General features: G+C 39.7%; 3 protein-coding genes and 2 non-coding genes across 5 annotated transcripts; 3 read left to right on the top strand and 2 right to left on the bottom strand.

The window, feature by feature from the left end:
• Window positions 1–882: 882 nt before the first annotated feature.
• LOC103975305 (uncharacterized) lies at window positions 883–6,486 on the bottom strand. The gene is made up of 4 exons (XM_018822490.2): window positions 6,074–6,486; window positions 5,097–5,778; window positions 2,908–3,095; window positions 883–1,733 (listed from the first exon to the last, which is right to left on the bottom strand). The coding sequence occupies exons 2-4, from the start codon at window positions 5,743–5,745 to the stop codon at window positions 1,062–1,064; spliced, it is 1,509 nt and encodes a 502-aa protein (XP_018678035.2). The 5' UTR covers window positions 5,746–5,778; window positions 6,074–6,486; the 3' UTR covers window positions 883–1,061.
• Window positions 6,487–6,909: 423 nt separating this feature from the next.
• TRNAL-UAG (transfer RNA leucine (anticodon UAG)) lies at window positions 6,910–6,989 on the top strand. Its single transcript has one exon. It is a non-coding gene; the product is annotated as a tRNA-Leu (tRNA).
• Window positions 6,990–7,238: 249 nt separating this feature from the next.
• TRNAK-UUU (transfer RNA lysine (anticodon UUU)) lies at window positions 7,239–7,311 on the top strand. The gene has a single exon. It is a non-coding gene; the product is annotated as a tRNA-Lys (tRNA).
• Window positions 7,312–7,869: 558 nt separating this feature from the next.
• On the bottom strand, window positions 7,870–8,328 carry LOC135631603 (uncharacterized). The gene has a single exon (XM_065139343.1). It carries the CDS (start codon window positions 8,326–8,328, stop codon window positions 7,870–7,872), a length of 459 nt encoding a protein of 152 aa, XP_064995415.1.
• A 1,052-nt stretch (window positions 8,329–9,380) lies between these two features.
• Window positions 9,381–15,155, top strand: LOC103975307 (cytochrome c biogenesis protein CCS1, chloroplastic). The gene is made up of 8 exons (XM_009390233.3): window positions 9,381–9,994; window positions 12,146–12,365; window positions 12,446–12,557; window positions 13,492–13,764; window positions 13,878–14,143; window positions 14,220–14,376; window positions 14,454–14,537; window positions 14,677–15,155. The coding sequence occupies exons 1-8, from the start codon at window positions 9,562–9,564 to the stop codon at window positions 14,815–14,817; spliced, it is 1,686 nt and encodes a 561-aa protein (XP_009388508.2). The 5' UTR covers window positions 9,381–9,561; the 3' UTR covers window positions 14,818–15,155.
• Window positions 15,156–16,157: the final 1,002 nt, after the last annotated feature.

The raw sequence follows: 16,157 nt of genomic DNA, 5'->3' as shown, positions 1-16,157 counted from the left end.
AGCCCAGTCTCAGCCCATGCAACTCATAAAAGAATCTGACAATATTAAAGTGAACCTTAGGGGACATATAAAATATACAAAAAAGTTGGTTTAAATAACTCTAAAAAGGCACCCTTATAGAAAGACAGCATATGGTGGTCCACTGTTCATGTTAAAGAAAGCCATTCTTCTCCTCCCTGTGTTCAACCCTCTTCCAGGTGTGCTCAGTGGCTAATGCTGGGAGCATAATGATGGGTGGGAATGAAAGAGGAGCTAAATGACATGATGGGAGCCCAAGGTGAAGGCTGCTCCTTGTCGTGGATATGATGGATGAGTGAAGCAATTATGCCCTCCTATTGGTTACATGTGTTGGGCCCCCATGACATTGGTTTATTTCATGGCCAGTAGGCATGGCATCAAAGAAAGGCTCATCTGAGATGACTCTGGCTATAGTTGTGCTCATGTGCAATTCCACAGCCTGGGAATCAAATGCTTGATTAATGGGGATCAAAGCATCATGTGATCTTTTCCCTAGACAGAAATATTTTTTTTATTAAATTATAATTATAATTATAATATTGGTTGTTAGTTGTTATAATAATTTCAATCATAATCTTTCTCGTAGATCATGTCCACCCTAATTTCAGTTTTGGTGAGGCCATGATTTTTATAAATTACAAGGAATCACAATCATGTATGGCATTTAAAGTGTTTTTTTATCAGGTTTGTACACCTCTGATATCATCTTAAATTTTCATCTACAAGGTTCAAGTTGTAGATGGGACAGACAATCTATGAATTTATATTCTTAACAGTAATAAGATTATAAAGATTATTCTCCCACTAGTATTTCTCTTTTCTTTCCACAGTTCTTGCATGATCAAAGCAATCCACAAGTTATCAGAGCTCGAAATAGAGAGTGATCTTATGTAAATCTTAGTTCAAAGACACTGGGCAATGCTGAGACTATGTACAGAACACTACTAGATCATGAACACTTGGAGATAAAGTCAGGATCTCGGTATAAAAGATAGAGAGCTGATTCTTCATAGCACCAACTCCACAAGGATCAGTTCCTTGTGTCATTCCACATCAAAATCTTCAATGTCCATCCAATTGTTATATTCCTCCGACTTTGGGCTGGTGGAGTTGCTACCTTTTACTGAACCCCCAGAAACTTTGTTTGGCTGAACCAAGCCTGTAGATACTGTTGTTTGAGAATCCACTGAAACTGTTTTTGAGCTTCGAGTTGGACCTTGATCATCATCGACATCCTCCAGATCACTGAAGGATACATCCTCTTCTTGCCCTAAAGGAATAGCCACAGCCCTTACGCTACTAGTTTCACCACTGTCATCCTCCAACCACTCGTCACCGTCCTCGTACTTCATCGGAGTGGCGTCTTTAAATGTCAAGCTGGATATATTCTTACTTGCTGGCCCTTCTTCTACAACCGCTTTGTCGACAACTTTTACCTCGGTAGTTTGGACAGGATGCTTTTCAGTCTCGGCATCTTCCATTGTATCAGAGGGTATCTCAATGTCTTTCATAGAATCAGAAGCTGGTTCTTCACATGGAAGTGTTGCGGGTGCGGAAGTGACATTAACAGCATCCAGAGGTCCCATGACATTCTCTTCAATAGGAATCATTGTTACATCATCTTTACTATGAGAAACTTCTATCCATAGCCTCTCAGATATCGGTTTTGTCCGGCTGTGCATATCTTGCAGAAGCCTGGCTCTAGCTTCAACAATCTGCAAGAAAATAAAAGGGATGTTGGAGCATATAAATAACATAATATGTAAAGCATTTGTAATTTACAGTTCAACAAAAGTTCCATATAGATTTAAAGATGTGAAAACTAGAACACAACATATCTCTATGCTAATCTGATGAATTCTACTGAGTGTGAACTTGCAATAATGCAGAGTGGAGCACATTAGGAAAGCCACATATGTAGCATTGCGATAATGCAGTTTAAATTTGCAGCAGCTACTATACAGTATCTATGGTTTCATAGTGATGTGGGACCATTTTGATTTATTTTCCCTTGAATAATTTTAACTAGTTTAGGACTTTCTCTTCGGAAATTTTACAAGTTGTCAATTGAAAACATCTACTATAATCCTATATCGGGTATCAAAATTGTTCCATAAAACTAAAAAAAAAACAGAAGGAAGGTGGCAATCATTGATTTGATTGAAGATTTTAAAGAAAAAAGAAGGAGATAAGCCTTGAACTTGACTGAAGATTTTATCCCACAAGAAAGTTTTCTCTTGATTGAAGATTACATTAAAGATGGAAGTAATCAAAAAAATATACATCAAAAAAGAAGATTATCCTCTAAATCAATGCTGAAATGTTGTCTTCTTTGAAAAAGGAAAGAATAAGTATTTCATTTGAATTGACGTGATTGTAAATTTTTCTTATATATTTCTTTTCTTCTTGTACTTGAGGAATATATAAAAAGAGGGAAAGGGGTTATAACTAAGATATGCAACGCATCAATGAGTGAAGAATAAGTTATTTTCTCATGCTATGTGTAAATAGTACCATGTCACTTTTTTTTTCTCTCACTAGTGAGACGTGTGAAGGCATGAGACTTTCATCCCCCAGAGTTTCTACATAGGTGAGTCTAATGATTATTTCTTTTTCCATCCTGGTTTTTGGCATATTATTGCAGAGTTCACAAGTTCAAAGTACGAGTATGTGAAAGAATAACTTGCAGGAAGTTTAAATGTAATGAAAGAAATTCAATGTTTTTCGAAGAACATGATGTCATCAAATAACAAAAATCTGCAGTATATGAATATAATAGGTTAATATTAAAATAATCCTGTATCCATATGTTATCCATCAAAAAAAGGTTAAATTTTAAAAACAAAAGGAATCAAGACAAACAAAATAATGACAGTAGCCTAACATTACCTGAGGCGTAGACAGGAGTTCAGCATCACGCCTATTGAGTCTAGAATGCAGAAGCACAAAATAGATCTTCCAGAAATACCCTTCGCTCATTTGACTAGGGCAAAGCTCAGTCTTCAGAACTGCAAATTCGGGTGCATGAAGTTCAACCATCGAGGCATGTTTTAGCTGGGCATCTGACATTTCAAAATCTAGCAGGAAAAAGGAAACAAGAGTTACTAAAAACAAAGCTGAACGAAAATCAGGGAAATAATTTACTCTCCCTGAGATGAAGTCTAGTATGCTAAAGTGGTTAAATAAGACAATCTGCAACCAGCAAAAGAATTGTCAATATAGATCACGTGAAAAATGTACATGCTTAGGAACATATATGAATGCCTAAAATAGACTAATGTCTGAAAGTGATTACACTCATAATAAGGCTCCAATGTTAGAACTCAAATGCTTTTTAATGCACCAACTGAAGCATATTGATGTTATGTAAGCAATAAAACTATGCTGGTATCTTGATAACACTTGCACAATGTCTTTTGAGGGTAAACACTCAAAGAGATGGAAGCGGAACACATCTTAATGATCAATGACCCATGCTTAATTCTCAATTTGACACAAAAAGATACATTTTCGTATCTGTGTAACCAACAATACCTTGTATCATTCCTTCCTTACAAGGACAGAAGTAGGTTCAAGCTTCATCCTCACATGAACCCTTTATATAAACAAATTTTGTTTTATTTATGCAAAACCCACCCTTGAGCTTTCCTAACTCAACGAAGAATGAGGCAAACCCTTATAAACCAAAAACATTACCCCCATTTGTGACTGTCACTGAGAAACTCAAGCGTGCAATACACATACCTATTCCAGTTTTACTCTCATAGAAATTAATATAACCTGGTGCACTGGCAAAGTATATTTAAAGAATCAAACCAAGTGAGACAGAACCAATGGACTATTAAAGCACTACCAATACATGATAAAATGGCAACAACATATTGAAGAAAATATTGATGTGAGAAATACATCATATTACATAAATTTCAGCATCATGCATGAAAGCTAAAACCATGATCATGAAGATTCTTTAGCAAACTGTGTCATATCTAATCAGCTCGTAGCTATAAGTAACAAAAACAGCCTACGTAAAGATGGGTTCAACTTAGAGAGGCTGAAAATCAAAATGATTAAACATTATTAATCGGATGAGATTGAGACAACCAACAATCATTTTACCAGCAATGTGAGCAATCAACATCATGGCATAACAATCAGAGACAATCAATGCTATCCTTTAACCTAAATTTTTTATACTCTATGGAAGTGCTGCATCCGCACCATCCTAATCTTCTCTTGGCTCTAAAGAAACATTTCTGAAGCAATAGAAATGCAGAAACTTCTCATAGATTACACTGTACTAGCACCTCAGTTTCCAAGATTTTTCATCTATATTCATCAAGACTCATCGTAACAGCCAAAGAGATCAATGGTGGCTCCTACTCACAACTCCTTAAGCAACTTCATGTACAATCATCATAACTTCATGTAGAATCATTACAAATTCATGTGATGGTCTAAAGAACTCAAATTCCCTTGCAAACCACTTCAAATATAATCATCACAACTTTTAGACTCCAACATCAGATAATCTTGTTAACTGATCACCATCGAAGCATGGGTTAAACTGATCCAATGGTAGCGAAAAGGAAAGGAACTAGAATCATGACAATTTTGACATTTAACAACATGTGCACCTTAACATATGCAAAAGAAGATTACGTTAGAAAGAAGTTTAAGAGGATCTCATATACCTACTTATGATCAAAATTGTGCATCTAAGTGACTTCATATAGAAATATTCGACAAATAAGTGTAAGTAACCCATAAATTTATCCTTGTATTTAACCAACAATCCAGAAGACACAAGACAAAGACAGTTTTGTTGATTTTTCTAGGACACCGCTACATGATTAATACTAAACCTGTAAATTCCTCATTCTTTCAGATAAATATATAAAAGAGAAAAAAAAATGTTTTTATTGAATCCACTGCATGATTAAGATGTAACCGTTGAATTAGGTAATAAAAGTCTGTGATGATACACAATTTCATGCTAACTCATGAATTAATCAATAAACTATCCAGATCTAATGCCTTGCAATCTGAAAAAAATTAAGAGTAGGGAAAAAGCATACCATCAGAGTCATCTTCATAATGGGGCAAAGGGAAATCCAGCCAAGTCTCCGGATGCATGGCAATATTCCTTGCAAAAGCCAAAACTTGCTCATTAACACCAACAGCATCAACTCCAACCCCATCATTCTCCTCATCCTCCTCCAACTCCTCTTCGTCCGATCCAAACGGCAAAAGGGAAGACGCGAACTTAGAAATCTCCGTCACGGCCTTGGATTGTGACAGCACCTGCGAGATCCCACTCTTAAACTTCCCGCCGATCTCCGCAAAATCGCTGCGGATTCCTGCGATCCTCGGCGAATCCGCAGCCGCCGGCGGGAGGTCAACCGCACCGGGCTGCCCGGCGAGCGCCCGATCGCCGTGGTCGGGCCCGGGAGGGGCGGGGGCGAGGAAGGAGGCGACGCCCCAGAACTGGCGGGTGAGGGTCTCAGTGAGCTCGGAGAGGTCATCTTTAACGCCCCGCGTCGGCGTTTCCCCCTCCTCTTCGTCTTCTTCTTCTTCTATTTGCCCTTGTTCTTGCGCTATTGATGGGGATCCGACGCGGGATTTCTCATTCCTCGCTGCTGCTTTTTCCTCGAATTCCTCCGATTCGTCGTCTTCGTCGTCGCCGCCCCGCAGGGAGTTCACCAGGGACCGCGCCCACCATGACATCCTTTTTCGTCTCTCCGGTTAAGGAACGACGCGCTTCATTATTAGACGGAGAAGACGATCAGCGAAGCATCGACGAGAAAGGAAAAGCTTGTATTATTGGTCGTAAAAGTTTCTATATACGGGATCAGATCTGTCGTTACTATATCAATCATGTTAAGATTGGTTAAATCGGACGGTCATTATGTATTTCCTATAGATGTTTTCTATGAGCTCATTTGAAAGATTTGTTTTCTGTTTGGAATGGTCTTCGGGCATTGGTGGGATTAGATGGATCTGCATTCGAGAAAAATAACAATAATATGGGACGATTTTATAATCCCGAAAACACCTTCCATCGCTTCCCCGCCGGCCTCGCCTGTGCTTCCCTGTCTGTCACCTCCGCCTCCGCTCGCTTCCCTGCCGCCATGAGGCCCGCCCTTCCCCATCGCCCGCCTCACCTCTTCCCAGGCGAGAGGCAACCGTTGCCCCTTGTGCCACCGCCGACAACGCAAACAGCCTGCTGCCTCGCTGCCACCGTTGTGGGTCCCAGCCACCTCGTACGTGGGTCCCCGTTCTTCCTTCGCTACATACGCCTCCGACCACCGCCCCTCATGCTCCTCTGTCGACAGCAAGGGAGGGGGCGACGGAGGCGTCGGCAGTGGGCTATCTTGCTGTCGGCTGCGGCACAAGGGACAATGGTACCCTCTCGCTTGGGGCGGAGGTGAGAAGCTCAACTGGGAAGGATGGGGGCCCACTTGCGGGGAAGAGCACACGCGGAGGTGAGGAACATGACGAGGAAGGGCGGACCACAAGCTTGGGAGCAGGGGCGGAGGTGACGCCGGTGGGACGAAGGCGACGTTCAGGGAAAGCACAGGCGGCGTCGGCGCCGAGGAAGGGTATTTTCGGAACATGAAAAAATCGAAAACAAGAGTGTTATATGGGAAAACACGAAAAAGAGGAGACTTTTCAAAGAAATCTTCCAATAATATCTATCACTTTGAAAAAATTTAAAATTTAAAGTATTTTTAAAAAATCATGATGCATCTTAATCTTTATCAATAAATTTGACGGTAATCTTTTCGTCCTGCCGTTGCAACTATTCAGAAGAAGAGAATAAAATATCGTTTATTTAGGAAACCAAACAGAATAATTATATTTTATTTTAAGAGAAAAACAAACAATAGAGACAGTTTGGCCGAGTGGTCTAAGGCGCCAGATTTAGGCTCTGGTCCGAAAGGGCGTGGGTTCAAATCCCACAGCTGTCAAATTAATTAATTGTTATCTTTTTTATTTTTTCAGTGTGTCTTGTCAGGCACTTATGTTCTTTGCAGTCTCCGGAATACTTTATCGAGAGAAAAGCACTTTTATCAATATCTCATCAGTTCACAAATCGGTTCATCAAAACGATTCATTGCTGCACCACAGCATCAATTTGGCACCAAATGTATATTTCAAGTATTCCAGAATCCATATGATAATTCCTTATAATATAAGGATTGATTTTGAGTAATATAGCCGTCTTAGCTCAGCTGGTAGAGCGCGTGGCTTTTAACCACGTGGTCGTGGGTTCGATTCCCACAGACGGCGAAAATATGTGTTTTTCCTTAATAATAAGAGAAAAAGTTTTACCTATTTTGAGCTGAAATTTGATTTTTCGTTCATGTTTTCTTTGATGGGTTTTCTGTATGTTTCTCTTGCAATGCTTGGGTTTCATGCAAACCTCAGTGAAGATTTCGATATAGGTGCTTCTTAAAGCTTTGCTACAAAACAAACAAGAACTCGATTGAGGTTGATTAATATCGATCAAGAACAGAAGAAGAATTCAATTGCCTTGTTACTGAAGTTGGATCAGCGTTTGAAGTGTACGCAGTTTGTTCTTCGACTCCCCCTCTTTTTTTACATTTGTTAATACTCGTTAGTCAGCAGCTTAAGAGAGATGTGTGATGGGATGCTTTCACCAGCTGAAGGTGAGGAAGAAATCTCCAGCTCATGATCTCTATTAAACAAGAACAGGAAGATTAAAACTTTTGTTATTTATGTCCTGCTAAAGTTAGCATTTTGCTCCACTACATGCAGAAATAACATGGCAGTCAAATACACTGATCAAAGGATCAACACAAACAATAATACAAAGAGTGTAGACTGCTATATATGCCCCATACTCTCGATTGGACCTGCAGGACTCAGAAGTGGGAACGAACACAAACTCGAGTAGAAGGAAGGAGACAGCAGCCCCAGAAATCCTGTAGGAGATTGGACGCCGGAAACTGCGTCCGTGCCAACGTTTTCACCGTCAGCAAATAGCGATTGTACCGTCAACGCTGGGGCCGCCAATTTGAGCGGAGGCGGCGGAGGGGCGGTTTCCCTCAGTGGTTGCGGCGTCGATCGGGCTACGCCCGTCAGCCGCTGCACCAACTGCCGGAAGCCCCGGGGATCCACCCGGTACACCCTGGGCTGCGGTGGTGGTGCTTGGTCGGGCTTCTTCCAGGGCTTCCCCGGCGGTTTCTGCACCGAGTGGAGCGCCGCGTGGTACAGCGGCGCCCTCCCTCGCCTCTCTGAGGCCGGCGGTTCTGCGCGCAGGGAGAGAGAAGGGTTGCGATCCATTGCAGAAGACTGACGAGGAGGTGAAGGTTGAACACCGATCTTATAGACATCAATGGCAGCGTGCAACGGCGAATGTTGAACGGGTCAGGTGAGCGTGGCGGCTGGGTTGACTACCACGTGGAAATTGGTGGTCAAACAAGGCGGCGACGGTGAACTCCGCACTGCAGTCATTGGATTCTGTTTAAATAAACTCATTAAATAAAGGAATTATAAGATAAATTTTAAAAAAGAAAAGAAAAACAATTAAGCCCTTTCTATTTATTTAGTTTAAATAGGCACTTTATGAAGTCTATTTAAGTGTCTTCGAGTCAACTATACAGAAAGGAAATAATATTTATCATTAAAATAATAACAAAAAAGAGTACTAAGTCAGTACGTCTTTCCATATTTAGCAACCTGGAAAGGATATGGCACACGACTTAGTTGCCAAACTTTCTGTTGTTCACATGCTATCTATACTGAGTGTGAACGTGTCCACGTTGATGAATGATGGAGGACAAAATGCCATGGTAAGTTAAGCCACGTGGAGTGGTATGATTATTACCGGTTGGCATTAACAATCACAGGCAATAAGAAGCCGCTATCACATGGAGGACCAATTTGGGCATTTTACCTTCACCTCTAACTAGTTTTCACCTCGGGCATCAATTCGACAAAAATGCGCAGCCTCTGACCGTAATAGCCCCCACTGCCCCCCTCTCCGACGGTGAGTGGCGCCACCCTCTCCTCCTCCCCTGTTACCAGCACTGCCTCCTCCGCTGGCGCCATCGTCGCATGTCGCTGCGCCCTCCCCACTCGGTGCTGGCGCCCTCGTCACCCGCCTCCCTCAGCAAGGCCGAAGCCACTGTGGTCACCTCTCCCCCTCCTTCCTCACGATCGAGGGAAGGAAAGGGGAAGGAGGACACGGCACCGCCGCCCGTGGTCATAGTAGGGGGCGGGGGCCCAACGACGGTCGGAGGCTGCTGGTACAGGGAAGCGGTGCCCCTAAGTAAAAATCAATTAGGGGCGTCACTTGGAAAAGCCTAATATTAAGATTTTTTTTGAAGGTAAAATGCCCTCAATCTTGATTCGACTTAATTTGAGGCACACTTCGAGCCCAATCTTTCCTAAGACGTGTCCACAGACATCAAATCCCACCTTATCCAATGGCCTTGTGATCTCGTCTCCACAAATAAAAATCCGACCTTTAGCCCAATCTAACGCACCTCCACTCTGCTGGTGCAGTAATCGCCGATGTCTTCCCTTCTTCTAAACCCCAACAGAGCCTTCTCTCCACTCTCCCGACAATTCCTCAAAGCATCTTTCTCTTCTCTCTGCTCCATCTCCAATGCTCGAATTCTGCTTGGCAGCCGTCCTACCGCCCATAGAGTCGTTGGGTTTAAGCCGCGAGCCTCGCGAGATAGCTTTGACGCAGAAGCACTGCCGGAGAGCAACACCAAGAAGAAGAGCAGGAACAATAACAAAAAGATCATTCTCTTCGGTTCTACGCCGCCGCCGTTGTCGGAGGAGAGAGGAGGCAGCGCCGGAAACTCGAGCGGGAAGCCGGCCGCCGAAGGTTCCTCGTGGGTTTTCTTGCAGAGGGCGTTCAAGAGAGTGTTGGCCGTTCTGTCGAACCTCCCGTTGGCGATCGGGGAGATGTTCACCATCGCGGCTTTGATGGCTTTGGGTATGTGAGCGACGGCAACCACTTTGATTCGGCCATTCTTTTTTGCTTTATATTGGTGAATTATCCCATCTTAAATTGTTTACAGTATAGATGATTTTTACAGTTCTTATTTTCCGTTGAGTAATTTCCTTTGAGGAATCATTTACCTGCATTTGCCATTAGCATTATCAAAAAGAAAACAAGGGCCATTAGCTGAATGGAATTACTTTGAAAATCTATAACAATTCATGATGAATAATAACAATGAGAAATCATCACCGAGGAGGCATCCTGGTGGTTAGCACACCTTTGTGCATTCATATATAATGAGCAGATTTTATTTTTTTTTCAATAAAGAAAAAAAGAAATTAGGAAAAATTGACCATAAATGTTTTTTAATATCTATCTGAAATGCCAAAAATTCATGAAAGAGAACTAATAGTAAAACATAAAGCGATTAGTTGTGGTGGTGGCTCATATGATGTATTTAGATAATGGATGATTGAGGTTATGGGTTGAGAAGTAATTTAAGATGGAATCATCCTAGGATTAGGTTAAGGTTTAATTAAGTCTAGGTTAGGGTTGAACTGAGTCTTATTAAATCTAGGTCTTAGAAGCGGTTTAATAAGATAATTTTTTGTTGGTGGTAAATTTCTTTTTAATTATGATTGAAGTAAGAAAATTTTGAATTTAATCCATCAACGTTTCTGGACTTCAACCGATTCTGTTTTGTTTATTCAAATCATCTATTCCATATGAGTTGGTGTATGTTTTTGAGATTAATTGACTTGCAATATGTTATAGGCCTTTGATTTTGTTAATCTCCCTTCTTTGTCTCTTTTATTTTCTCTTCCCTCCCTTTCTTTCTCCAATCTCTGAACTTATACCTCTCTGTTATTTACTACTGTTTAGTTTTATGCTGTAAATAATACTCAGTAGCAATTTTCTTCCAAGTTGCTGGCTGGCTTAGTTGATTGCAACTATCTTTGCCACTTCCCATTTGCCAAAAAAGATGAATTTTTTCAAGCTAAAGGCCAGCTACCACCAGTAGCTATGTTATGATGCCTCAGTCAATGATTTGTGAAGGTCCTTCCATGTTGTTTGGTATCAGAGCATCCTTTACCACTGAGAGCTGCACTATTTTGGTGTAGAAGCCAAAAACTGATAGAAGTAGCAAAACCTGGGGAGTAAAACCAAGAAGAACAAAGATATAAGACTACAAAATGAAAATAATTTAATGCAAACATAAGATTGAGGGTCTAGTTGAAATAGATGATCTATAAGTTTCAAAAGAATAAATTCTTCCAATACTCTTGCTTTTTTATTAATTAAGAAAGAGAGATTAATGAAGTTATCATTTAGATTCTGGAGGTTTATGTGACTCTTGAGCCCTAATTAAGCTAAAAGAGATTTTGTAAGAAGCTGAAAGCCTTTCATAATTTACGTTTCTTTAGTGTTGGGCGATCAGGAAGAAGTACATCCGAAACAGTTAATATCATAATAGATAAAAGTATGGGGATGGAAATTCTGGGGCCAGAAAATTTTGAAAGAACAACTAATGTCTGCATTTCTGAAAATTAGGAATAGTATGGATTGATGATAATTTTAAGGGAAATTCATTATTAGTGATTTGAAAAATGTTTGCAAGAGATGTAGTAACACATTGGTGATGTGGATGAAATAATGCAAATTACTGGGGTCAGGTAAGGTGGAGGAAGGCATAAGAAGTTTTATTGGAAACAATAACGTAGATTTTAATATCTTTTGTTGGAAACAACAAAAAAAGGTTTTGGTATCTCTTGTTTTAGCCTGTGACATTACTTTTAGCATGTACCAACAGGTTGAAATGAAATATGTTTTGAATGATACCATAGTAGGTAGGGGGTAGAAGATTAAAACGCGAGAACTTTGATGCATCCTTCAACTGTAACATCAAATTTTCATTGTCTGGCAATTTTCTTTGGAAATGAATATGAGATATAGTAAACAAATGGAAAGCCCTCAGTTCTTAAACCTTCCCCTTGATATGTTGCTTCAAGTATGTGCTTTTCTTCAGTTTAGAAGTTGTCTTTGCATATTAGAGCTGCTGCTTGCTCACTATTATAGTAATTGCTAAACATGTAATTAATATTTAGCAATGCGTTACATTTTTGTACTTCTTGAATTTCATAGGCACGGTTATAGATCAGGGAGAGGCTCCAGATTACTACTTCCAGAAATATCCAGAAGAAAATCCTGTGTTTGGGTTTGTAACTTGGCGATGGGTACTTGCTCTTGGTTTTGATCACATGTTCACCTCTCCAGTTTTTTTGGGCATGTTGATCCTGCTTGCAGCTTCACTAATGGCCTGTACATACACAACTCAGATCCCTTTGGTTAAAGTTGCTAGAAGGTTTGCTTCCTCTTGATTTGGTGTCAGAAACTGCAGCTAAGCAATATAACTAGAATTGTTTCTTATTTCCTTACATGCAGATGGTCTTTTATACACTCTGCAGAGACTATTCGCAAGCAGGATTTTGCAGACTCCCTTCCACAAGCATCCATTCAGGATTTGGGCATTATTTTGATGGGTGCAGGTTATGAGGTAATGGACAAAACACGTCACCTGTTTAACCAGAGTCTATCAGGGCTTTTTTTTTTTTTCTGTTGTCATTGAAATCTTTGGATTATGCATTCAATTGATAAAAACATCAGAAAAAAGACAACCCGCCATCATAGAGTTAGGAACAAAGGAACAAGATGAGATATTTACATAGGCAGCATCATAGATGGTGCTCATCGTTAATAGTTACAATGTGGTGTATGCTTAAAGAAAAGGCCAAGTTTTGTCTAACTTTTACATTCTTATATGTGGAAAATTATAAAATCAGAATAATTTTATATGGTTTTTTTATTACTAATCAATTTGAAATTTTAAGCCATAACAAGTAAATAGAAAAAATAAGAGGGGGCAAGTATTATAAAAAGGGGATTAAGAAATATCATAGGTAGTATGGACTTCTGTTGAATGTTGGTTGAGTTCAGTTCTGTAAAAATGTAAGCCACAAAAGTTGATGCATGTAAAGTTTAGCATAAACAAATATTAAAGAGAAATATGCAAGGATTTTTGTAACAAAGTTAGATATAGGTGGATCAGATCATAATGTATTTAATGATTGTCAGAAATACTATTATCTCAAATAGGTGCTCCTTAGTCCTGAGGTATACATGGAGACAAAAGAAGTAACAAAATGATAGGATGAGAGCAGTTGTGATTATTTGCATTTTATGCAGCAGTGCCATGTCTTAGTCCATACCTTTGAACATGTATCTCAATTACCATTACGTTTAGTTTCATGTGGCTGGACGAGTAGATCTGATGCAGTTACCCTGAGTTGCATTGTCTTTACAACATTTATTATCTTTGATAGTATATATGTTGCATGATACATGTTGTTATATTTGCTTAGAAGTTCTGGAATACAAGTTTGTGCTATGTAATATTGAGATTTCTTATCATTTCTGGTTTGAATGTGCAGATCTTCCTAAAAGGGCCATCTTTGTATGCTTTCAAGGGAATGGCTGGCCGATTTGCTCCCATTGGTGTGCATTTAGCTATGCTTCTGATCATGGCAGGAGGTACGCTTAGTGCTGCTGGAAGCTTTCGAGGATCCGTAACAGTACCCCAAGGCCTGAATTTTGTTGTGGGTGATGTGATGAATCCTAATGGTGTTCTTTCTTTTCCTAGTCAAGAATTTGATACTGAAGTTCATGTTAACAGATTCTACATGGATTACTATGACAGTGGAGAGGTAAATTACCACAATCAGAATGCTTTTCTTTAGCCTCCATCATTCTTGACATTAACATGACTCTTGAGATGGAAAGAAATAGTTCACCTGATGCTTCTTTTGAAAATGCCCAGGTATCACAATTTTATACTGATATTTCACTGTACAGTCTCGATGGGAAAGAACTAATGAGAAAAACAATCAGGGTGAATGATCCATTAAGATATGGAGGAATTACAATTTACCAGACTGACTGGGGTTTCTCAGCGCTTCAAATTACTAAGAATGGTGAAGGTCCTTTTAATCTAGCAATGGCTCCTTTACAGTTGAATGGTGACAAGAAGCTTTTTGGAACATTCTTACCAACTGGAGATGCTGATTCACCAAATGTTAAGGGAATGTATGTAAGCTTTTATTTCTCATATTGTGAAAATGAATTAAAAGGAGCTAAGCTGTTCTTTTGGGGAAAATCTCAGATCAATGCTGGCTCGTGACCTACAGTCCATTGTCTTGTATGATCAAGAGGGAAAATTTGCTGGAGTTCGCCGACCTAGCTCGAAACTTCCAATTGACATCGACAGTACAAGGATCGTTATCGAAGATGCTATTGGTAGCAGTGGCCTTGATTTGAAGGTAATGCTTGATAATTCAATAGAAAGATCCATGAAAAATACCATTCGTGACTGAGTTGTTGGTACTTTAATTCACAGACTGATCCAGGGGTGCCCCTTGTGTATGCTGGATTTGGTGCTCTGATGCTGACAACCTGCATCAGCTACTTCTCTCATTCACAGGTCAGTAAGTGTCTTTTGCCTTTGTAGATGCTGAGAAAGTGTACTTGATTACCCAACACAGCAATGGTTGTGAATCCAACTAAACTGGGATCTAGCTATAATCCATGCTCTTTAAGTGTTGTAAGGATCTATTCTGCAGATATGGGCACTGCAAGATGGAACAACAGTCATCATCGGAGGGAAGACCAACCGGGCAATGCTCGAGTTTCGTGATGAGGTGAACCGATTACTAGATGAAGTACCAGAACTTGTTACCATTGACAAGAACTTCAATGGATAATTGTGATTGGTTTGCTTCTGGCTTCGATTTGAATGGATTGGTGATGAGTTCATCGGAGTTCTCAAGGCCTTGGTGATACTTCTATCGATCGCTTTCAGACATATACTGTGCTTAAGCTGACATTTTTACAAACACTTCGTTCGCCTCAGTCACAATTCAAGAGGAGGATCTACAGACACATAAACTTCGGAGAAGATTGTCAATTCAATTATATAGTCCTTAACATTTGTATAGCATTTTTGGTTAATTGTGAAGGCACCATTTCCAAATGTAAAGAAGAAAGAATTCTTTTTTACCTAAATTACACAAGTTCAAAAGCCCTGAAACTGCAATATTTAGTTGGTGTGTCATCTCATTAGATCAAAATGTCTGTTCTAAAGCTGAAGAAGCAGCAACTGTTGCCATTGTAATACAAGCTACTGCATTCAGAGATAAACTTGTCCATCTATTCATCAAAACAAAACACACAGACACTGCCCATAGGCTTAAAACTCATCACTAACAACTTTGCTGAATCCAAGAGAATTCCTACTATCATGTGCTGCATTGTGGATGGCTTGAGCAAACCAACATCTAGCAAAGTGATCTAATAGAAAACAGAGGACTTCGATAGTAAATCTATAGCACACCCCTTAACCAAGCTAATGAGATTGATGGACTACTCACACATACACAAATTAAGCACAAATTGCTAGGTCTGATTACTCATCTTTCCAGTAAAAATCAATTATTAACATGAACCGATATCAAATAATCCTTTCATTTAACCATATCATAATCCTAAAAATCGATTATTGACAGGCAGGTTTCAACTTTTCTTTGTTCTAAATGCAGGACTAGTCAAATCAGTTATTGCTTAATGGAATAATCTAAGAACTCATTGTTAATAGATAATACTAAGCATGGAATAGATTTTTAGTACATTAACTGAGGTGATCACCAGCTAGAGTTGAAGATATTTTATTTCCAATTATGCGAATTCTGCTCTTTCATCTGTATGATTTCCCTTCCATTCAAATAATTTCCTTCAGGACACAAGGTGGAAAGACTCCTGGAGTTTGTACAATCTTCATTATTGCTACACCATGTTGCAACTCGAGCCTTGCCAGGCCTTGACATAAATTGGTCACATGATATGAAAATTACGGGACACTATCTTACACACTGACATGAAATTTTCATTTATGACCTAGTATTGCACATCCAGTGTAAGGAGAAACATTAGAAACATCACGATCGACATGAAACTTGATAAAAGAAATATTTATCTAATGCAAATATGTAGAATGCATCTGATTGATCTGTCAAAACCCAATAACATTGAACATGCACTGTCAGTT

This window comes from Musa acuminata, chromosome BXJ3-2 (genome assembly GCF_036884655.1).
Source record: "Musa acuminata AAA Group cultivar baxijiao chromosome BXJ3-2, Cavendish_Baxijiao_AAA, whole genome shotgun sequence".
Classification (NCBI taxonomy): Eukaryota; Viridiplantae; Streptophyta; class Magnoliopsida; order Zingiberales; family Musaceae; genus Musa; species Musa acuminata.
This window is presented reverse-complemented; position numbering and strand designations above follow the sequence as displayed.

Bases quoted from the DNA above. Each gene is read 5' to 3' on its own strand.
- LOC103975305 (XM_018822490.2), bottom strand. From the start codon at position 5,745: ATGTCATGGTGGGCGCGGTCCCTGGTGAACTCCCTGCGGGGCGGCGAC. The intron at 3,096-5,096 runs GTATGCTTTTTC...TTTTCCTGCTAG, and splicing joins TTATGAAGATGACTCTGATG to ATTTTGAAATGTCAGATGCC. The intron at 1,734-2,907 runs GTAATGTTAGGC...ATTTTCTTGCAG, and splicing joins AACTCCTGTCTACGCCTCAG to ATTGTTGAAGCTAGAGCCAG.
- LOC135631603 (XM_065139343.1), bottom strand. From the start codon at position 8,328: ATGGATCGCAACCCTTCTCTCTCCCTGCGCGCAGAACCGCCGGCCTCA.
- LOC103975307 (XM_009390233.3), top strand. From the start codon at position 9,562: ATGTCTTCCCTTCTTCTAAACCCCAACAGAGCCTTCTCTCCACTCTCC. The intron at 12,366-12,445 runs GTTTGCTTCCTC...CCTTACATGCAG, and splicing joins TTGGTTAAAGTTGCTAGAAG to ATGGTCTTTTATACACTCTG. The intron at 14,377-14,453 runs GTAATGCTTGAT...TTTAATTCACAG, and splicing joins GCAGTGGCCTTGATTTGAAG to ACTGATCCAGGGGTGCCCCT.